General features: G+C 46.9%; 2 protein-coding genes and 1 long non-coding RNA gene across 3 annotated transcripts in view; all 3 read left to right on the plus strand.

Annotated features, from left to right (window-relative positions):
* Positions 1-1,172: 1,172 nt before the first annotated feature.
* Positions 1,173-22,141, plus strand: part of LOC135404849 (hydrocephalus-inducing protein-like) — a 102,782-nt gene continuing 81,813 nt past the window's right edge. The window contains exon 1 of the mRNA XM_064639582.1: positions 1,173-1,248. Coding sequence (XP_064495652.1) covers positions 1,240-1,248 — 9 coding nt within the window. The 5' untranslated portion in view covers positions 1,173-1,239. The remainder of the gene's footprint in view (positions 1,249-22,141) is intronic.
* Positions 2,010-3,978, plus strand: LOC135406104 (hydrocephalus-inducing protein homolog). The gene is made up of 4 exons (XM_064640656.1): positions 2,010-2,146; positions 2,570-2,763; positions 2,944-3,126; positions 3,365-3,978. Exons 2-4 carry the CDS (start codon positions 2,717-2,719, stop codon positions 3,507-3,509), a joined length of 375 nt encoding a protein of 124 aa, XP_064496726.1. The 5' UTR covers positions 2,010-2,146; positions 2,570-2,716; the 3' UTR covers positions 3,510-3,978.
* LOC135406197 (uncharacterized) lies at positions 12,624-15,313 on the plus strand. The gene is made up of 3 exons (XR_010426215.1): positions 12,624-12,687; positions 14,139-14,283; positions 15,162-15,313. It is a non-coding gene; the product is annotated as an uncharacterized LOC135406197 (long non-coding RNA).

Genomic DNA, 22,141 nt, shown 5'->3' on the forward strand with positions numbered 1-22,141 from the left:
TGTGACCTCCCACTGCCCCCCAGTATGGCCCAGTGATCCTGCAGTGAGCACCCAGTAACCCCCGGTATGGCCCAGTAACCTGCCAGTGTCCCCCCGTGTGTCCTGGTAATGCCCCAGTAACCTCCCAGTCCCTCCCAGTGCCCTCTGCTTCCCCCCAGTGTGTCCCAGTATCCCCCAGTAATCCCCCAGTGCCTTGCAAAGCCCCCCAACTGTCCCCAAGGTGTCCCCAGATGCCCTTGGCCTTTCTGTGAGTGTGAGGGGGAGAGGGGATGTTTTTGTGCTCAGACGGGTCCATGGGGGGCTCCTGGGGTGAGATGGAGGGTTGGGGACATCAGGGATGGAGTTTGGGGACAGTGGGGAGGAGTTTGGGGACAGTGGAATTGGGGTTGTCAAGGGGGGAATTGGGGCCATGGGGAGGCCCTGGGGAAAATGGAGACACCGGGGGGGTCTTGGGGTGTTAAGGAGGGAACTGGGGACACAAAGAGGGTCTTGGGGACACCAGGGGGGTCTCAGGACTCACCTACTGGTGGTACTGCCCATCCTCTCCCCCCCCCAGGCCCATTTAACCCCCTCAAATGTCCCCCAACCCCCCTTTTCCATTTAATCCTCTCCCCCTACAGATCCATTTGACCCCCCAATGCCCTCAAGACCTTTTAACTCCCCCAAATGCACCCAAAGCCCCCCAAAACCCCAAAATTCCCATCCAACACCCCAAGATCCCCCCAAATCTCCCCCAGCTCCCCCCTCAAATCCCTTCCAACCCCCCCAAGAGGGATCGCCCGGCACCCTGGGACAGGAACACAGTGGGCTGTACTGGGGGCACTGGGCTGTACTGGGAGGGCACTGGGGGTCCTCAGGTGTCCTATGACAACATGGCCCAGCTCCAGGAGAGATCTGGGGAGCAGTGAGGAGCTACTGGTCTGTCCTGGTCTGTACTGGTCTGTCCTGGTTTGTTCCCCCAATCCCCAAAGCCCCTCCCCAGTTCCCCCAGGACCCTCCTGCACCCCAAAGCCCCCCAGGGCCCCCCAGGCCCCTGACTTGGTCCTGCTGCCCCTTGAGCATCTGCAGCTCCTGCAGAACCAGGCATTCCATCAGCAAATGTGCAGCTGACACCAAGCTGGGGGGGTGTTGATGTGCTGGAAGGCAGGAGGGCTCTGCAGAGGGACCTGGCCAAGCTGGATCCATGGGCAGAACAGGATCAGACATATTCTGTCATCCTGGGACAGGGTTCAGGGTATCATGAACCAAGTGCCAGACAAGTCCCAGTCTTCCCCTAAACACAAAGATGAGAAGAAGAGCAGTAAGTCTCCGGAGAAGCCAGAGAAGAAGCCTCTGGAAAAACATGGCAGCCACAAGAGTCTTCAGCAGGAAGGGGAAGTTGCAGAAGGCTCAGTCAGAAGCCAGGATGCCGGAGTGCCCTGCTTGGACTTCCACGTCACGCGTCGTGAAAAGGTGTTTAGGAGGATCCTGAAGAGCAAGAAGCTGACACCACCAAAGCAGGTAAAAGCCTGCAAGGCTCAGATGCTGAACTTGCCGTGGTCTGGGGCCCTGGAACAGTGTGCCCCCCAGGTGATAAGAACACAGAGCATTGTTGAGGCCACTGATGATGTTCCACAATAGCTCCGCAGTATCTCTGTGGATGGGGAGGTTCTCAGCCTCCCTCAGATGTGTGGAAAGTGGGAGTGCTCTGTGTCCAAGCATCCCATCTGTTCAGAGAGTTTCTCAGTCTGGAAATCATTAAAAATGGTCCCAGGGCAGGGCAGCTCCCAGGCATTGTTCTCTTCAGCTGAGTCACTTGGGAGAGCTTTCTCTCTTGGTCCCACTGTAGGTCCTGCCTCTGCTCTGGAGCCTGCTGACCCACTGTGAATAAAAAAGCATTTGTACTCTGTATAAATCAAAAACTCCACTGCCAAAACCTCAGGGCCTTTACGGAAGGAGTGTGAGGATGAAGGTGACAGGAGTATAAACAGGCTTTTCTCTTTGGTTTTAGATCCTGCACTCTCTGGGACTGGGACCTCCCATTCCCCCTGGCTCTCTTTTCTCTGTGGTCCCCTACCCAGAGGAGGACAGAGTCCCCACAGCATCACAAGACCTCAGACACTTCATCCTTGTTGAACCTGAGGGTGCTGCTGCAGAAGATGATGTGGTGGGTATTCCTTTTGTGCCTTCAGTGAGGGTGCCAGGGCAGGGGACAGGTTGGATGGAAAAGGGTCACCATAGAGGGGCAGTGAAGATGTGATGGGGCCCCATGTCTGCAGGCATCCTTTCCACCAGGGATGAGAGAAAAGAGACGGCTCTGCTGGAGACACAGAGCAGTTCTGTAAGACAACAGGAAAAAAATGGCTTAAACCCATCAACCCAAGGGTCCTTGGTGGGGAGAGAGTCCTGGGTAAGGAGGGGTGTCCGAGGCAAGACAAAGGCCAATAAGGAAGACCAAGTCCATGGGCACTGGTGATTATTTATTCTCTCTCCTGTTGGCTAACAAATCCCCCATTCTGCTTTCCAGGAGGGGGGTGTCTCAGGGCAGGTCTCACCTCTCTCTCCCTTTTCTCTCTCCCCTTATGCCAAGGCCCCAGAGGCAGAGGCACAGGACCACTTGAATGAGGGGAAAGCCACGAGCAGACACAAGTCTAGCAAGGAAAAGCCAAACTCCCCCCAGAGCCCGAAAAGTCTCCGTGATCACTCCCCAGAAACACCCCGAAGTTCACCTGAGCCAATGAAAAGCCAACTGCAGAGTGACTCAACCCTCGAGAGACCTGCCAGGTGAGCTGCAGGGGAGGAGGTGATCCCTGTGCTTCACGCTCATCTTGCCAAACAAGGTCCATCGTCCTCAGCTCCGCAGCGACCCTCTGCCAGTGCCTCCATGGGATGGTGAGTGCACACCCCTCCTCCTTGTCTCGTTTGCCCCTTAGCAATGTCTGAAGCTTCCCTTTTAACTGCCAGGCTGAGAAGGTTCCGGTGGATCGTTCCTGCCCACGGCGAGGTGGAACTGAAGATCCGCTTCAGCCCCACAGTGCCAGGGCAGTTTGACCAGCTGATGAACTTTGAGATCCTGGGCTCAAAGCGCCTGTACCAGTTGCCCTGCAGTGCCACTGCCCTGTACCCCAGCATCAGCCAGAACCCACGGTAAGGCTGGGCCACAGGAGCATCCCACACTGCACCCCCGACCTGGGAGCCAGGGCTGCCCCTTGTGACCTTCTGGCTGGGGCAGATGGTGCTGCCTGAGTCACCCAGCATCCCTTCCTCTGCTGGGAGCTGGGAGGCTGAACTGGTACCTCAGCCACCGAGAAGGGTGATGGCTTTCTGACTAGATTTCCTGCTTGCAGCATCTCAGAGCTCCTCATTCCCCATTGTCTCTGCCCAGGCTGGTGTTTCCTCGCTGGAGGAAGAGCAAGGAGAAGGAGGACATCATCTCCAAGGAATATGTCATGAGCACAAAGCAGTTCCACTTTGGACCGCTGCTTTGTGGCAAGTCAGGAGAGTGGTATGTGCTCCCTGCTCCCAAGTGAGCATCCCTGTGTGCTGCCTGTACAGACTGAGATGTCGGGAGGGGATCTCCAGGGCCTTGTGCTCTCCTGGACACACTTGCAGACACACTGTCCCAGTGGCACAATGCAGGGCAGTCCCGGGCAGAGACCGGGCAGACACATGGGCTTGAGGGAGCACAGATGTGTGAGTGTGAGCAGATAACAGGCAAATGAGCCTTGGAGGAGCTGCTTTGCCAGCCTGGTGGGTGCCCTGGTGTCCAGAGCCACCAGAGCTGCTGCTGCCAGCCCGAAGGTGACTTGGGGCAACCTGTGTCCCCTCCACATCTCAGCTCCACCCCTTAGGAAATGAACTTTATGGTGCTTTTTCAAGTGCTTTGAGCTCGACAGGTAGACAAACAAGCAAGTATTCTCTAGATGGTTTTGTAAACCTTTCATTAATCTCTAATAGTAGTGAGATTTTGTGATTTGACCTGCCAATATGTGTGAGTCAGAGGGGAACTTACAGCAGGAATTGCGTTTTCCTGAGATTCCATTGCATCCACAGTGCTGGAAAAAGTCTACCTAAAAATGTTGTCATTGTAGCTGTTGGCATATTTCTGTTTTTAATGTCACTCTTCTTTTTATTTTTTTAATAACATTTGAAGTTAAGTTCTTGTCTCCATGGGAGCTCTGGAAGGCCAGGCTGATGGATGGTCTGGGATTTCTGTTTGCCTCTTTGGCCCTTTCACTCCAAATTCAATTGCACACCTCAGGGAAGGGTCATTTGTTATCTTTCACATTCCCCTTGGGAACTGATGCTTTTGATTTCTTTCCCTCAGACTTTTGAGCTAACCCACAGTAGTCTGACGACTTTTCTAAAAGAGATAAGCAAAACTCTTTTGCAAACATCTTTTCCAAAGCCTTTCTCTATCCTCTGCAGGGAAGGCACCCCAAGAAAGAAGGGGAAAGAACCCTTGTGCCTGGTGTATTGTTGTTTTTCCAGGCACTTTTGAATTTAAATTGTGTGAAACACTCTTGAAATGGCCTGTGCATCGTCACGCTTCTGGGGTGCAGGCACCAGGTATAGGGGCAGCATCAAAGCCAGGCAAGGATGAGCACACAGACCGTGCCTCGTGCCCCTGACAGGGATCTGTTGCGGACGACGGGAAAGTATCACACGATCACAGTATTGATCATGACTAATCCAACTTTATTGCTGTAAGCTCCATGCTTATAAAGGTTAATAATTAGGCTCATTAATATTCCAAATACAAGCTCATCATTGGCTCCTAATTACCTAAGTTCTATTTGCGCAAATGCTGCCTCTTTCTCATGGCTATAGTTACTTTATTTACTATTTGCTACTTTCTCTACCTTTCCCATCCTGTTGCTCTAATTTTTCTATCACGTATGCAGTTTCTTAAACAATACAGCTTCACAGCAGACAATGCAGCCTTGCAGTTTCTTAGACAAAGCAGTTTCACAAACACACTGATCAGTGACCTTCTAATAGTTTTCTTGCTTTAGCGTGAGACCAGTGGTATAGAATCTTTAATGTGTCCTCTCTCTACCAACCAGGTTTCTGCAATATCTTCTACACTTCCCCCGCTCTGTTTAGACAATGTTAAAAACACGTCACTCATTGCCTTTGTTAGCATGTTTTGAATGCATTTAAAAGCACAAGGAACAACGCATAAAGCAGCCAGCAGTATTAGTAAAAGCGAAATTGCTTGTTTAGTGATCTCCGCAAGCCATGGTCCTAAACCTAATTTTGCTAGCCATCCCCTAATGGGATCTTTTTGGACTTCAAAGTCATTCAGGTGACTTTGCATTTCTCTGAGTTTCTGGTAGATGGACTGAGAGTGATCAGAGAGATTCATACAACACATGCCTTCAAATTCTTCACATCCATGCCCCTGAGCCAGCAATAGAAAATCTATGGCTGCTCTGTTTTGTAAAACAGCATGCCTTATTTCATCAGAGTCATGAGCCAATTCTCCCAGAATTTTCGAAGTTCTATTCATTTGATTTCTTGCCCAACAAGCTGTTCTTTGGACAAGAACCAGGCTCAGTCCTAATAATGCTTCTTGAAGACCCTCATTACTACATAGGTACCAATCAAGATCATTTTTCTGCATTGGTAATCGTATACGTGCAGGCTCTTGAGCATCAATTTGTAACACACGCTCTCGACCCTTTTTTATCAGGGCTGCCAACATTTCAATTTTTTGTAAAAGTGTTTTAGGCTGTTGTATGCTAGTTGATAACCATTCTAAAACTCCTATATCCTCCCCCGTTTCTGTTTGTGATTGTGTAATAGCACCCAAAATGTATCGTTTGTCAGCCCAAAAGGTAAGTTCTAAAGGTAATTCCCATTGTCTTCTCCGAACACGGCCCTGAGTGACACAATCTAAAATTTGTTGGAGTATGAGTTGTTGGTGCTTTGTGACAGTAATTTTGGTTGTTGGGTCTGTTCCTTTTAATAGGGGTCGCAATTCAGCTAAAAGGTCAGCAGGGATTCCCACAACAGGGCGTAACCACTGTAAATCCCCAAGAAGTTTTTGTGCATCATTCACAGTGCGCAATTTTGATTGAAATACCAATTTCTGTGGGATAACAGCATGTCGAGAGATAGTCCACCCCAAATATCTCCATGGTTCTGTCGTTTGAATTTTCTCATCTGCTATTATTAACTTATATTGTTCCAAATGTCTGCGAATTATTTGTATTTGTTCGGGTACAAACTCCTCAGGCTGGCAAAACAATATATCATCCATATAGTGATAGACTATGCAGTCAGGCCATCTTCTTCGCAAGGCTTGTAAGGCAGTATCCACATATAGTTGACACAAAGTTGGACTGTTCCTCATCCCTTGTGGTAATACTGTCTATTCAAATCGTTGGTCAGGTCTTTCTCTGTTAATAGCAGGTAATGTAAAAGCAAAACGTTTAGTATCCCGAGGGTGCAATTGAATTGTAAAGAAACAATCTTTTAAGTCTACAATCAGTAAGGACCAATCCATGGGAAGCATTGCAGGATTTGGTAGTCCAGGCTGTAAAGCCCCCATGGCTTCCATTTGTGAGTTAACTGCTCTTAGATCATGCAATAATCGATATTTTCCAGACTTTTTCTTTATTACAAATATAGGTGTATTCCAGGGACTAGTAGAAAGTTTTAAGTGTCCTTGATCAATTTGTTCTTGTACTAATTCATGAGCAGCTTCCAAGCTTTCCCGTTTTAAAGGCCATTGCTTAACCCATACTGGAGTATCAACAATCCAAGTAATAGGAATTGGGAAAGACCAAGCAATGGCTATTCCCCCAAAGGGTAATCATTGGAGAGTTTCATCCCAATTTGTGTCAAAACATCTCTCCCGATTAAGCATTGTACTGTTGGTGGAAGCTGCACAACAGACAGGACAGCACTGGCCACACGACCTTCCACCTCGATGTTCACAGTAGGAGTCCGCATAGCAATTGAGGCACCCCCAATGCCAGTCACAGTTGTAGTAGCAGGTTGCAGAGGCCAGTGTCTAGGCCAACAATGAGGAGCTATTATACTGGAATCAGCTCCTGAATCTAGTAAAGCATCCAGTGTTTTTGTTTGATCTTTCCATATAATTGTAACTTTATGTTTTGGCCTCTCACTTAAATCCAGTGTCAGTAAGGTAAGTCCCCTTGTAGAACCAAATCCACGATCTCCACGTTGCATCAGTTGTCGGTCGTTGGTTAAAGGTTTTGCTAACTGTGGCAGGGGTATTAATTGAGCAATACGTTGTCCTTTAGGAATCTTTAAAGGTGGAAAAATAGTATATGCCATAACCATTATCTGTCCAGTGTAGTCAGCATCAATTAATCCAGGCAGCACAAATAATCCAGCAAGACTAGCTGATGATCTTCCTATCAGCAATGCACCAAACACTTGTTTGTTTATTATTAAAGGTCCATAAATCCCGGTGGGAATCTTTTGAGGTTGGGTGGATAACAAAGTAACTTCTACTGCTGTTGCCAAATCCAATCCGAGGCTGCCAGCTGTGGCAGGTTGTAATCCGAAAGCATTGGCTGAGGCTGTGGTTGTAGCAGGTTGCAGTTGTTCTCCTGTCCGTGGAATGGATTGTTCGGTGAAAAGTTGCTGGCTGGGGTTATCTGTGCTGCAGCGACGATTTGTGTCTGAGCGCGGCCACTGCTGTATCTCGCGCTCTGCCGTGAGTTTCCCGAACGGCTCCGACAAACAGAAGTGTTGTGGGTGGAGTTCTGACACTGCTGGCACCAAATTCCTGTTGCTCGGCACTCCCTTCTGAAGTGTCCAGTAGCTCCGCATCGATAACACTTTGATCGAGTTTTTCCATCTGTGGAGTTATTAGCCTTTCCCTGGAGGGGTGCAAGAGCTGCTAACACTTGAATTTGGGAATTTTGAGCCTGTTCTTTAAGCTCCTTAACTAAGTCCTGAGTCTGTTCTTTAAGCCCTTTAGTAAAATCCTGAATAGCATTGACTAAAAATGCATTCTCTCCTGTTGGTATTTGCAATACTTTGTCTAATAATTCTTCTATAGTCCAATAAGGACCCAATGTATTTATTACTTGTTTAACCATTGAGTTAGCATTTTGCAAAACACACTGCTTTAGCATGGTTCCCTTCACATAATCTGGGACCCCAGCTTTTGTGATAGCAGCTGTTAACTTGTCAACATATTCACCAAAAGATTCATTCCTTCCCTGTTTTAAGCTCATATATAATGGCACTCCCCCTGGCTCCTTGACTCTATTTAATGCTTTCCTTACAAGGTCCATGGCCTCTCTAATTTTATCTGCCCCAATGTGTACTTGTGCTTCGGTTCGTGAATATGGACCTGTTCCCATTAGTTCGTCTGCTGTAACGCCGTGTAAAGGATCCCCTGGTTGCCTGATCACAGCAACACTTTCATTAACATATGCTTGCCAATAAGCATTAAACAAAAGCTGCTGATGTTCTGTAAGTATCATTCTCGAAATGGAACGGAGATCTGAGGGTAGTAAAAGTTGAGTGGCCCAGAAATAATCTAACATTTGTTTAACAGGTTCTCCATGCAAACCAAATTCACTTACAGTGCTCCGCAGTTGTGCCAAAAGTTTCCAATCTAATGGAGTTATAGTGGCATTTAGCCCTCCCCCTGGCATTTGATTATAAATAACTGGAAATGCCATGCCCTCTGCCCTCTGCAATTCTTCTGACAGGCAATGTTTAGCAATCGCTGCCCATGTATCTCTCCTCTCCTTGGCTATGGCCCCCGCCGGGTCAGTGCTTGCCCCAGGGACAGGCATCACAGCATCTAAAGCAGGAGGAGGGGGTGCTGGTGGCTCCAGCAATGGATCAGCGTTATTGCTTAAAGGTTCTGCAGGGGCAGGAGGGTCAGGAGGGGTTGCAGAAGGGGGAGCCGTATTTTCATTAGGAGGGGGGGCAGACGGCTGTGCTGGGAGCATAACTGATTGAAATGCAGGGGGGGTAGGGGAAATAGAGAACCAATCTCGGTTGTGTTCCTGCATACCTCGAGCTTGCTCAGCAGCTGGTTTCTCTGCCTCATGTTGTAACAATGTATCATTCACAACTTTCCAAAACTTTCCCAGCTTTTTTGCAACTTTATCCTCTTCTAGAATGGCCTCACATATTTTATCTCCAAACTTTCGCCACTCTTCTAAAGAATGCACGGTATGCGGGTTGATAAAACACCCTTTTGCATACCCAAAAGCAAGTAATCCTGGTAATTCCTTTTTTAAATCTATATCTTTAATACCCTTTTTCTGCAAAAATTCAGAAAATAAACTATATGCTGCTTCCCTTTCCATTTTTTACCTATTTTTAGCGCGCTCTTGCAGCCTCCAGGGTCCGGCAGCACGTACGGTGGAACTCGTCCCAAGTGACGCTTTAAGGATCCGAAGTTGCAGTTGCCCACTTTTTGATCCGGGTCCGAAGTCGCAAATTCTGCCAACTTTTTGACCAGTTCCAGGTCCAAGTCACTCCTCAATTTGACTTTTTGAGCAGCCTTCGCTGCTAAGGCTCCGACACTATGCCATCCCAACCGTGGATTCCCCCGTTTCTTTAAATTATCACGTCGGGGTCACCATTTGTTGCGGACGACGGGAAAGTATCACACGATCACAGTATTGATCATGACTAATCCAACTTTATTGCTGTAAGCTCCATGCTTATAAAGGTTAATAATTAGGCTCATTAATATTCCAAATACAAGCTCATCATTGGCTCCTAATTACCTAAGTTCTATTTGCGCAAATGCTGCCTCTTTCTCATGGCTATAGTTACTTTATTTACTATTTGCTACTTTCTCTACCTTTCCCATCCTGTTGCTCTAATTTTTCTATCACGTATGCAGTTTCTTAAACAATACAGCTTCACAGCAGACAATGCAGCCTTGCAGCTTCTTAGACAAAGCAGTTTCACAAACACACTAATCAGTGACCTTCTAATAGTTTTCTTGCTTTAGCGTGAGACCAGCGGTATAGAATCTTTAATGTGTCCTCTCTCTACCAACCAGGTTTCTGCAATATCTTCTACAGGTCGGACCCGGGGCGGCAACCCCCATCCCGGGCTTCAGCACCGAGGCGGCCCCTGCCCCGTCCCGGGCTCCTCCGTCGCGGCTGCCGGTGGGGCGAGGAGAGGAGGAGCCGCCCGCAGCCAACACCGGCGGGACCCCTCCCCGCCTCCCACCCCCTCTCCCTCCGAGAGCAGGCGATCCCATCTCGCCGTTCCTGAGCCCAGACTCTCTTCAACCCACTAGCAGCACCGCTCCAAGCACACCCCCAGTGACACAAAACTTTATTCCACCGCCCCTGACACGGAATAGCTGCCACAGGCACTCTTCGGGGCAGAGCTGTGCCGAGAAAAATCCAGCAGGCGTTTGTGTGGCTTCAGCCCCAGCCCCTCCTGCCCGGCAGCTCTCAGCGGGAGATCACCAACTGCAGCTTCCCCAGGCAGCTTCACAGCCGCAGCCCCCGGCCGCCATCCAGCATGGTCAAACAAAGGAGGCGGGGAATTCCCAGCTTCCAACCACACCGGACCGACAGCGAGACCTCCTGCCTTCCCTAGGGATGCCGAGCGGGACAGGATGACGTCATCGGGACCCCCTCCCTGCCCGGGGACGGGACAACCTCTGCCCTGCAGCTCCAGCTCCCCCCGCTTCTTCCTACATCGTGCCGCGACATGCAAGGACACCCACAGCTTCAGAACACCTTCACCACCGAGCATCACAGACTCACTCCCCTAACGGACAGGATTTCCCCCGCCTCTCACAGCGTGGATCTAGCTGTGACTGACTCAGCAGCACCAGGCTCACCAAACAGTTTTCCAGCTACAAACCATTCACAATCCTTAACAACATTTAACAAGTTTTCTCCCAATAATCCATTTTCAAATATGTCAAATAATTTTAACAATTCTGCTTCTCCTTTTAACCCTTTTCTTTCTTCCACAGGAACCAACCAGACCAATAATTGTAATGATATAAATAACGTTCCTAGTCATGTTAATGGTTTAAATTTATTGCAGGCATATCCAGTGTTTTATAATCCAGGTTCAGCCCCGGTATGGGACCCCTTAGCCATACCCCTTCTCAAGGATGCAAAAAAAGCGGGTACCAACTTATGGGTTGAACTCAGCCTACGCAATGGGAATTTTGTCGTCTTTATTCTCAGCCTTTGTACTAACTCCAAATTATTTAAAAGATATAATGAGATCCTTGCTAAATAAGGTGCAAATAACATTGTTTTTAGATGAATGGAAAGCTTTAATTAGAAAGGATGCTCATGAAACTAGTACCACTACACGTAGACCTATAGAAACTACCATACAAATGCTTTTTGGTGAGGGTCCATATGCTGCAAATGCAGATCAGGCCAAAATTCCAAAACAAGACTTAATTGCTACCAGAAATATGGCATTACAGGCACTACAATCAGTAGCTGATGCCTCTCAAACAACTCCACCTTTCAATAATGTAACTCAAAAGCCTGATGAATCTTTTATTGACTTTGCAGAACGATTAAAAGAATCTATAGAAAAACAAATCAATGTGAAAGAAGCACAAGATGCCCTATTCCTGAAGCTAGCTATCTCCAATTCAAATGCACAGTGTCAGCAGATACTCAGAAAACTTCATGACCCTACCCCCATGGATATGGAAAAGGCTTGTAAAGATATTAGCCCTAATGACAAATTAGCAGATAGCCTGGTCCACGCTCAGGTGTCAATGTCTAACCAATTAGCTGAAGCTAATATACAATTAGGCAACCAAATTGCGGAAGCACCTCAGCAGATGGCAGAAAAAATGACCCAAGCCTTAGCAGCAGCCCTAGACCCCTCCAAAATAATATGCCATAATTGCAAATGTCCAGGTCATATAAAAGCTAACTGCCCACCATTTCAAAACCCCAATTCTCAAAAAACCATTCGTCCAGGCCTTTGCCCCAGATGTAAAAGAGGGCTACACTGGGCTCTAGACTGTCGATCTCTATTTGACAGAGATGGAAACCCACTCTCACCCAGGCCTCCTCCCAGAACACAGAATTCGGGAAACGGCTTGGTGAGCGCTTAGAGCAGCACGTGGACATAAAAAGCTGCTTTAAGCAATCTAATCTACCCCTCTCAAACAGTTCCCAACAAAAACCCCAAACAGGTACCTTTAATTGGAGCTAGCAACTTCAAAACCTCAAACCTTAGAAAAAACAGAGTATCACACTGTGTTATTGGCTTCTGCTTCTTCTCAGGTTTCAGATTTTAAAGGGAAATGTGTTATCACAGCAACAGATTCTGCAACTGCATTAGGCATTACTGTGTTACCTATGGTTATGAGTCTCCAAGATCCTAAAGTTGTGTCTGTTGTAATTAAACCTAACTTTGTACCCCCAGTGATTAATCCAGAAGATCAAATAGCACAGGTCATACCCATAGAGGAAGAAACCCAGGATGAACAGGGAATTTGCATAAATTGGGCTCAAAAGGTTCCTCTTGACAGACCTATAATAGAATGTACTCTTCTCTCTCCTAATTCAGGCCAACAGAAATCTGTGTCTGGCTTACTGGACACGGGTGTGGACATTTCCATAATCTCTGCCAAAGATTGGCCCAGCACCTGGGGTACAACAAGGCCAGTTGTCAACATCCAAGGAGTAGGAGGATCCAAAACTCCTCTCCAGAGCATTTTGCCACTTCTGGTCCAAGGCCCACAGGGTAAGGTAGCTTCATCTAAGCCTTTTATATTGGACATTCCACTAACCTTGTGGGGCAGAGATGTAATAACACAGTGGGGAATTATCTTATCCATTCCAAATTTGTGATTGTGGCCACTGGAGAGCCGCAGGCACCACCTCTCACATGGACATCAAACACACCAGTGTGGATAAACCAGTGGCCCCTCAGGGGAGAGAAATTGCGGCAAATTCATAATTTGGTAAAAGAACAATTGGACAAAAGCAGATTAGTCCCCACAACCACTCCATGGAATTTTCCTATTTTCACAATCAAAAAATCATCTGGGAGATGGAGGTTATTACATGATTTACGAGAAGCCAATAATATCATAGAGCCCATGGGAGCCCTCCAAGCTGGGCTACCCTCCCCTGCCATGCTCCCAGCAGACTGGCCACTTGTTATTTTAGACATTAAAGACTGTTTTTTTAATATCTACCTCCATCTAATGATACACACAAATTTGCATTTTCTGTTCCAGCTCTTAATGCAGCTGAACCCTCCAAACGTCTCAGTTGGCTCACGTTGCCACAAGGGATGAAAAACAGTCCCACAATCTGTCAGTCTGTGGTGTCCAATATAATTGAACCAGTTTGATCTCAGTTTCCTGAAGCTATCATTTTTCATTACATGGACGACCTATTGATCAGTGCCCCTAATACTGACAAATTGACATTGGTACATAAGTCCGTGAAAAAAACCCTGAGTAATCATGGGTTAGAAATAGCCCCAGAAAAAGAACAAAGAATTTCCCCGTGGAAGTACCTTGGTCTGATAATTGAAGAGAGAACATTTAGGCCTCAAGCAGTAACCCTGCCCACCAAAATAAAACCACTAAACGATCTGCAGTCTCTTTTGGGAAATCTCAATTGGATACGATCCTTTTTTGGTTTCTCAACAGATTTTTTAGCTCCTTTGTTTCAGCTCCTTAAGGGAGAAGCAGAACTAACTTCTCCTCGTCACTTGACACCAGAAGCAGAAAATATTATTGAAGTGATCAACCAAAATATTTCAGAACAACAGGTAAACAGGAGAGTAGAAGGATTACCTACTGCATTGCTAATCTTTCGTGGACCAAAACAGCCTTTTGCTGTAATAGGACAATTAGACTCAAAACCCAAAAAATTTCTTTTGTGGGAATGGGTATTTCTCAGTCACCAGTTTTCAAAGACAATTGTTACTGTGCCTGAAATGCTTGCAAAAGTCTGTCACAAAGGCAAACTCTGAATGTTAGAACTGTCAGGGAAAGACCCAGATTTTCTTTATGTTCCACTGTCCAAATCTCAACTGTGTTATCATGATTTACATCTGTTTGATTTTCAACTGGTTATGTCAGATTTTACAGGCAAACTGATAACCCATCTACCAGCAATTCCTTTTCTGCAGTTTCTTTCCATCTCTCAACCCAGACTGAGAAATAACTTTTCTACTAGCCCTTTGAAGAAAGCTGTGACAGCCTTCACAGACGGCTCAGGGAGGTCCAGTAATGCAGTGGTAGCCTGGTTTGAAAAAGGAGAATGGAAAACAGATGTTCATCAAGTTGAAGGTTCATCTCAGATTGCTGAACTCTCAGCCGTGGTAAGAGCGTTCCAACTTTTTCCACAGACTCTGAATTTGGTATCAGATTCTGCCTATGTTGTAGGAGTTGTAAGTTGCATAGAAAATAGTTATTTAAAAGATCTGAACAATCAAAAGTTGTTTACCCTGTTTAAAACATTGTTACTATTAATCCAACAGAAGAAACATCCTTTCTATATCACTCACATTCGATCACATACATGCCTCCCAGGCCCACTTACAGAAGGGAAGGCTGTGGCAGATAAAGCAGCAAATTCAGCTTTCCCAGTTAACACAGTACCTACACCTAACAATTTTGAAAAAGCAAAAATTTCTCATAACTTTTTCCACCAAAATTCTACATCATTGAAAAAAATGTTTCAGTTATCTACCTCTCAAGCCAAAGCCATTGTGTCTGCATGTCCAGACTGTCAGTTGGTAACTCCAGTGAGATCTGAAGGAGTTAATCCAAGGGGCCTTAGCCCCTTCGATCTCTGGCAATCAGATGTGACACATGTACCACGATTTGGCAGGTTGAAATATGTACATGTATCAGTGGACACTTGCTCAGGACTCATTGTTGCCACTGCACATACAGGAGAAAAAGCTAAAGATGTTAAAAGACATTTTTTCTCAGCATTTGCCATAATGGGCATTCCAAAACAAATTAAAACAGATAATGCCCCGGCATACATTTCTGCTTCCCTTAAAGAATTTTTCAATATGTGGGGAATAGTTCACACCACTGGCATTCCTCACTCTCCACAGGGCCAAGCGATAGTAGAGAGAACTCACAAATCCTTAAAAGATATGCTGAAAAAACAAGAAAAAACAACTGTGGGTCTCTCTCCATCAGAACGTTTAAACAAGGCATTGTATGTGCTCAATTTTTTAAATAGGCTGCATGAGGATGTTTCACCTGTTGGACATCATTTTGGAGCTGGAAAATTAAAAACGGGGGAAGCTAAGGTAAAATACAAGGATATCCTGACAGGAGAATGGCTTGGTCCAGTCCCTCTAATTGTTTGGGGGAGAGGACATGCTTGTGTCTCCACAGGAGCAGGTCCAAGATGGATACCGTCCAGACTAGTAAGGATCTACCAAGAAGTTTCCCTCCCAGCTCAACCAGCAGCAGATCCAGCACCAGCAGATTCAGCACCAGCTACAGGAAGCGATCCCCCATCAGCATCACTTTCGGGATAATCCTGGTTTTGTGTGCAGCATAACACCAGCAAATCAGAAAGACTTAACGTCAGGAGCCCTTGCCACACCTCCTCCAACAATTCCAAATTGGGTAATGCTCCCTGGTCAAAATGTTTGGCTAAACCTGGCACAATCACTAAATACTGACTCTATCTGTCTCTCTACCTTAGATCCCTCTCACCCTTTTAAGACCTGTCTGGTAGGAATCCCCTGGACACCCAGAGAATGGGGTGATTTTAGAAATCAATATATCCCCTGGTGTGATGACCACAATCAGTTCAAGAATCCATTCTTGGACTGTCTCACAAGACCAGCAAAAACTTCACATGACAGACAGACATTTAGCTATCAGTGGCAGAGACCTGAGGAATTAGAAATCTTGGGGAGTATCATATCTCCTCTCTGGTTTTACTTCATTCACAACAAATATGTTGCCCCTCCTGAATTAATTAATGTCACCTCTTATGGACCTTATTCCAATTTCAGTTTCTGGTGCAAGGAAGAGGTTCCTTTCCAGATACATGCTACCCCTGATTCAGTTATTCTTCCAAAAGGAGTCTTTTTAATTTGTGGACTTAGAATCTGGAATATGATTCCTAGATTAGCTGCTGGAGGCCCCTGCACATTTGGAAAATTAGGACTGTACAATCCAGCTACCCTTATGAAATCTTTACCTGTAAAGCCTCCCAAAAATCGTGCAAAAAGAAACAGTAACCTCCAAACAACCTCACCCTTCCCACGTCATAGAGTGCGCAGGCAATTCCAAGGTTTACACCCACCTCTTAACTTCTATCCATCACAACCAAAACCACCTTCTCCACCTAAGGCAGTGCAGGTCCCTGTGACTGCAGCACCCCCACCTCCAGTTGAAGAACATCCCTTAGCAAAATTGCAGTCCTTGAGTGAATTCACAGCAGAATGCAATTCTAACGTGCTTTTTTGGTCTGACACCGCAAACATTCTAAGTGGTCTGCTTCCAGTTGTCAGCTCCACAAAAGCCTTAATGCTCCTTACCAGAATGGGATGTTGGCTTGCAAAAGAAGCTGATGCCACCAGTGCTGCCCTTGATGATCTATTTCAAGATACCCAAACCAATAAGAAGGCCTTGTTACAAAATCGTGCTGCAATAGATTTTCTCCTTCTAGTAAATGGCCATGGGTGTCAGGAGTTTGAAGGCCTCTGCTGCCTCAACTTCTCTGATCATTCCCAATCTATCCACTCCCAGATTAATCAGCTTAAGTCCTTAGTTCATGAAATCAAGTAAGTTGATCCTCTGACCTTTGATGATTTTTTCAACTGGCTGCCCTTCAAAGGCCTCTCTTCCACTATTAAGAAAATTATTGTAGTTATCGTACTAGGACTTTCCGTAGTGTTTCTCTTTATGTGTGTCTTTCCATGCTTGCTCAGTTGTGCCAGAACCTCTCAATCATTAAAAGCATATCCAGCTTTAGAAAACAAAAAACGAGGAGCTGTGGCAATGGATTTGCCATACGCAGTATGGAAAAAGTCCTGTCAGAGATGGGCTGGTGAGGAAAACAGCTCTAACCTTATGGAAACAGAAGTTTTTACTGTAGTTTAAACATGTTTCAACATGTTTGTGTATTTTCTGCAGTGTCACTGTCTCCCTCTCCCAGACACCCCCTGTGAAGCTATTGTCTCCCATACAAGGTGTCCTGGGAAGGTGTCCTGAGCTGTTTCTCATTGGTCCCTTGTTAACCCCTTCCTATTGGCTGTTGACCCCTTACCTGATGGTTTTTTCTGTGTGACCCTGAACTCGTGATTGGCCCCCGTTGACCTTCCTAAAAGCCTTTTTATAAACCCCAACCCCACAATAAACTTCCTCTTTCGTCCGTCCCTCCCAGGTGGTCTGCGTGTGCTCCTTGCGGGGTCACCGGGCCACGTGCAGGGGTGGGAGGAAGGGCATTCACCTCGCAGGTAATGGGGCAAGCAGCTTAAGGCCTGGAGGTCTCCCCCAATCCCCCTCAATCCGCCGTACCCGATACAGATGCTGCATAGAAGAAGAGCACCTGCTGCCTTGGAGACTGCTGCTCTGAAGAAGGATCTTTCCTTCTTCCCTCCTGGACTTTTATTTGGAGAGGAGAAGAGATTTGATCCATTGTCAATACTTATGTCATGGTAGAGATAGCTAAGATTGTATATAATGTATTGTAGTATTTATTTGTACAGTCATTGTAATATATTCCCTTTTCCCCATTTTGAGTCTGGTGTGGTGTCTGGAAAAAACCATCTCACATTGGGTTGAGATGTGGAGGGCGTTTGGACTAGGGAATTGGATTTCTGGAGTTCTCAAACCATGACATTTTTGGTAGCAGAGGATGGTTGCGATCCATCGAGACCAAAAGAGATAAGAGCCATGATGCTTGTTGTAACAGAACAAAAACACAGACAAAACACAGACTGTACCATTGTAGTGAAAGTAAGGCTATAGTAATGTTAGTTAAGTACTAAGAGTATAGTTAAGTTTGTGATGATGTTATATTGATGTGTAGTAGAGAGATTTTGATTATATTTTAGTTTATTGCATGTTGATTAGAGTTTTTCAATTGTTGTGATATGTTAATGTTTTGCAAAAGCAGGGGATGGACAGTTGTGATGGGGGGAAACAGTTTTTCCCCCTGCAGTTATAAAATGGTAAAACCCCAGGGGGTGGTGACCCTTGAAGTTTTGAGGTTTTACCCAATGAGCGCTTCTGCAAAATATAAACATATCACAACCAGAACGAAAGAGAAGGTAGTTGTAGTTTGTTAGTTAAAGAAGTGGCCATGTTGTGAGGCCACGAGCAGAGGGGAGGAACCCCCCCCCCGGGGGGGGAGCTTTGGACCCCCAGCCCCCAGCTGGGGCTGCAGGGACTTGGAACAGTGTTAAACTGGACTACGTGTCTCTGGCTAAGATCTGGGGGAAGTTTCTTTGCTGAGAGCAGCAGCAGCAGTGGCAGAACTGCACTGACCGAAGAAGCTCAGGCATCCTGGCAGAGAGCCAGAAGAGATAAGAAGAAGCAGCAAACAGCATGCAACCAGGAAGATACACAGTTGTTCGAGAGAGAGAGAGCAGAGAGAGAGCCAGCAGCAGAGAGACAGAGTTGGGGTAAGAACTGAATAAAACCCCCAAACTCCTTGGAGACCCCTCCGAGAAAGGAGGAAGATGATGGGCTCTTACTTGAAAGAGCCTTGGACTGCTACTGCACTGCAGAGAGGAGCTGAAAAGCTCAAAGCGTCCTGGAAAGCTGGACCGGGATGGAGAAGGAATGCAGAGGGGGTGACCTTGAGACCCCCTCCCCACTGCTGCCAAGTTGGCAGCCTGAGACAGAGCACAGGAGCTCTGTTGGAACTCTTGAGGCGAAGGCTTCCGACTGAAAGCTGCCCAAGATGTTCTGACTCAGGGGTGAATGCCCTGAGGAAAGGACCTTCATGGGGCTCTTACACCCCATGATATACCCGTGGTAAAGCGAGTTTTGTCCCTGCTGGCAGCCCACGGGTGAGACCTTCGCTTGGAGTCAAAGGGCGAGAGGGGCTTGGATACCCCCCTCGTGTGTACTGGCAGTGAGATCCAGCTACAACAATCCAGATACAGATGCTGCATAGAAGAAGAGCACCTGCTGCCTTGGAGACTGCTGCTCTGAAGAAGGATCTTTCCTTCTTCTCTCCTGGACTTTTATTTGGAGAGGAGAAGAGATTTGATCCATTGTAAATATTTATGTCATGGTAGAGATAGCTAAGATTGTATATAATGTATTGTAGTATTTATTTGTACAGTCATTGTAATATATTCCCTTTTCCCCATTTTGAGTCTCGTGTGGTTGTCTGGAAAACCATCTTACACTGGATTGAGATGTGGGAAGGGGCTTGGACTAGGGAATTGGATTTTTGGAGCTCTCAAACCATGACAGAAAGCCTTGAGAAACTAGAGATAAAGGTATACCTGCAGATTTCGGAAAGCCCCTAATTAGGAAGGCCTTTACATGCCAAGTATGATTTCAGATTGCATGGACAGAACATCAGGTCCAATGAACTGGAGACATGAGATGCGTGCACAGACTGAGCTATCCAATCACCTTGTTGTGAGCATGTGCCCCAAACAAACTAAACTGTATAAAAGTTAACTTATTTAAGTAATAAATTGGACATTTTGCCTGATCACACCGATCGTTTGCATGCGTTCCTAAACCTCTCCATCAACAAGTTTCATTTGACTTCAAAGGAAGCCTGTCCATCATGTCCACACTGCTGTTTACAGAGGGTTTCCACTCTCCACGCCCCCATCCAGGCTAGCAGCTTCCCCTGCCCTCTAGCCCTGGCGTGATGCTCTTCCATAGCCCCATGGTTCCACTTCCATAAAGCCTACAGGGTTCTGCCTGCCAGACTCAGGGGAAGGAGCAGAACTCAGATATCAGTCCCAGCTCTCTGCAGGGACAGGATAAAGCACAGCTCCAGACGACCACCACGGTCCCGTGGGGAGAGATCTCCATCTTCCCCACCTCAGACAGCCCCTTACCCAGCCCACAAGTTAAGGAAGGATCTTAATTCCCCCTCTGCTCCAGGCTCAGGGCACAGACAGCTCTGGCCCCTCAGCTTTGTGTTCAGAGCATGAATGGCCTGAGCCTGGGCAGAGGAGCCAGCTGTGCCAGGACACAGCAGCTGAGGCCACCTAGGGAAGCAATGAAGAAATATGGCCAGGGCTGGGGAACAATTCCTGACATGTCTCAGGAAACCCTGGTCTATCACGGCAGGGTGTCAACATCATCAAGGACATCGCAGCTTTACCTTCCAATAAAGGACACGAGTGATCTTCAAAGACAATTCTCTGCAAGGGCTCAGTTGGTGAAGAGCCTGGTCAGTCTTTGCCTTTCAACGAACTGCAAGACCGACTTTTTGAGAGCCAATCTCTCAAAGGATTGGCTTGGTGAAGCAATAAATGTCGCTGCCTGAAGGAGCTCAGGCCGCAGGGAACAGAGTAGGGTGAAAGGGAACAGGGAACTGAGGGTGTTGTGACGCCAGCACCAACAGGACAGTCGCTGTCACCGCGTTCCGGTTGCCAGGCAACAGATGGAAGGTGGAAGGGAGGCGGGCCCCGTGGGGCTGTGTGAGGGCTGTGAACAAACAAAGAGTCCCTCTCCGGCTTCCCTGCAGGCCCCTCCAGGTACTGGAAGGTGCTGCAGGTCTCCACACAACCTTCTCTTATGCCTGTCACTGACACGGGCTGTCTGTAACAGACGGATAACATACAAATGCCAAAAATTATGTTTCGCCATTGTTTCTGCCTGTCAAAAAACTTCCTACCAAAAATTCTGTGTCAGTTTTCCACCACAAGTTCTCACCAGAATTTTCCCACTGGAGTTTTCCTGCCAAACGATCCTGCTATTGTTCATGGTTATCATATCTCTTTCAACATCTGAATAGGGCTATGTGTCAAGAAACCACACACAACCTCCTTTGAAAACTACAAAAGTTGAGGAGAAATTTGGGAAAAGTAGGGAAAGAGGAGCGGGAAAGAGAATTGGCTATAGCAGCTGAGTCTCTCCCCCACCTCACGCTCACCTCTTCTGCCACCCTATGCTGCCTGCCCGTCCGGAGACCGGACCTCTGCTGTCTTGGACTGAGACCCCCCCGTGCCACCCGCGTGAGTTCTCCACCCTGACCAAATTTCTGAGGGCCGAGAGGTGCAGCTGGACCAAGACCTCTGCACAGCCTGGGACACGGTCTGGTGTGAGCAGCAAAGCCACATCCTGGCTGCATTCCAGAGAACTAAAGCTGTAAGAGACCCCCCCGCAGCTAAAGAGATAACACAGAAAGCGCAGAGACAGAAAAAAAAAGGCAGAAAACTGCTTCTCTCTCCCACCCCACCCCACAGACCAGCTCGACGGAAAGGTATTTTTTTGGTGGTATTTTTCTCTGCTTCTAAAAGTAATCTTAGCATTTTCCCAACCTTTTCTTATTTTTTCCTCTTTCCCTTTGCATCTCTTAGCAATTAATAAAAACAGGTTTGGTATCAACAGATAACTTGTATGAGTTTTAATTTTGCTCAAGGGAATATTTGAATCTGAAAGTTCTTTCTGCAATATTTAAGCAGATTGTAACACTCTGGCACACAGAACACACCCTGAATCAAAGGGCCACAGCTCCTTCACCCCAAGACTGGCACTGCTGGCTCCAACCACCAGCACAGTCTATCTCCTTCTACAGCAAGAGCTGAGGTCACACCCCCAAAAGCTATTACCTGATATCAGATTCTCTCTTGGGATTAATCAGTATTTTGGCAAAGATGATGTGTATCACCACACCAGTGCTCTTCCATGTAAGATGTCAAAGCCACAAAAAGCAATTCTAGAAGAATACTTCACATGACTTCATATCCCCAGAGGAACAGCTTCCTCTGCTGAAAAGGTTATTGGGACTCAACCACAGAGGTTCTCCTGAACCCCCCCCCCAACCCTCATGAGCAGCTGCAGGGCAGCCATAAAGTTAAAACTTCCCTCAAGTCCCAGCAGTGTGCATCTAACCTACTGAGGTCCACCTAACAGAGAGATCAAGCTGCCATGTGCTAGATAAACAGATATTGCTCTTCCAAGAAAAGGGAGCTCCAAAGAGCTCAGAAAAGTAACAGGGGACAGGTAAAACTGCCTTTATTCTAATACCTACTCAGCACAAACAGCATCAGG

This window comes from Pseudopipra pipra, chromosome W (genome assembly GCF_036250125.1).
Source record: "Pseudopipra pipra isolate bDixPip1 chromosome W, bDixPip1.hap1, whole genome shotgun sequence".
Classification (NCBI taxonomy): Eukaryota; Metazoa; Chordata; class Aves; order Passeriformes; family Pipridae; genus Pseudopipra; species Pseudopipra pipra.

What these genes read in the sequence shown, in the direction of transcription:
- LOC135406104 (XM_064640656.1), top strand. Translation starts at nt 2,717, where the DNA reads ATGAAAAGCCAACTGCAGAGTGACTCAACCCTCGAGAGACCTGCCAG. An exon ending in ACCCTCGAGAGACCTGCCAG is followed by an intron (nt 2,764 to 2,943) that starts GTGAGCTGCAGG and finishes TTTAACTGCCAG; the next exon opens with GCTGAGAAGGTTCCGGTGGA. An exon ending in AGCATCAGCCAGAACCCACG is followed by an intron (nt 3,127 to 3,364) that starts GTAAGGCTGGGC and finishes GTCTCTGCCCAG; the next exon opens with GCTGGTGTTTCCTCGCTGGA.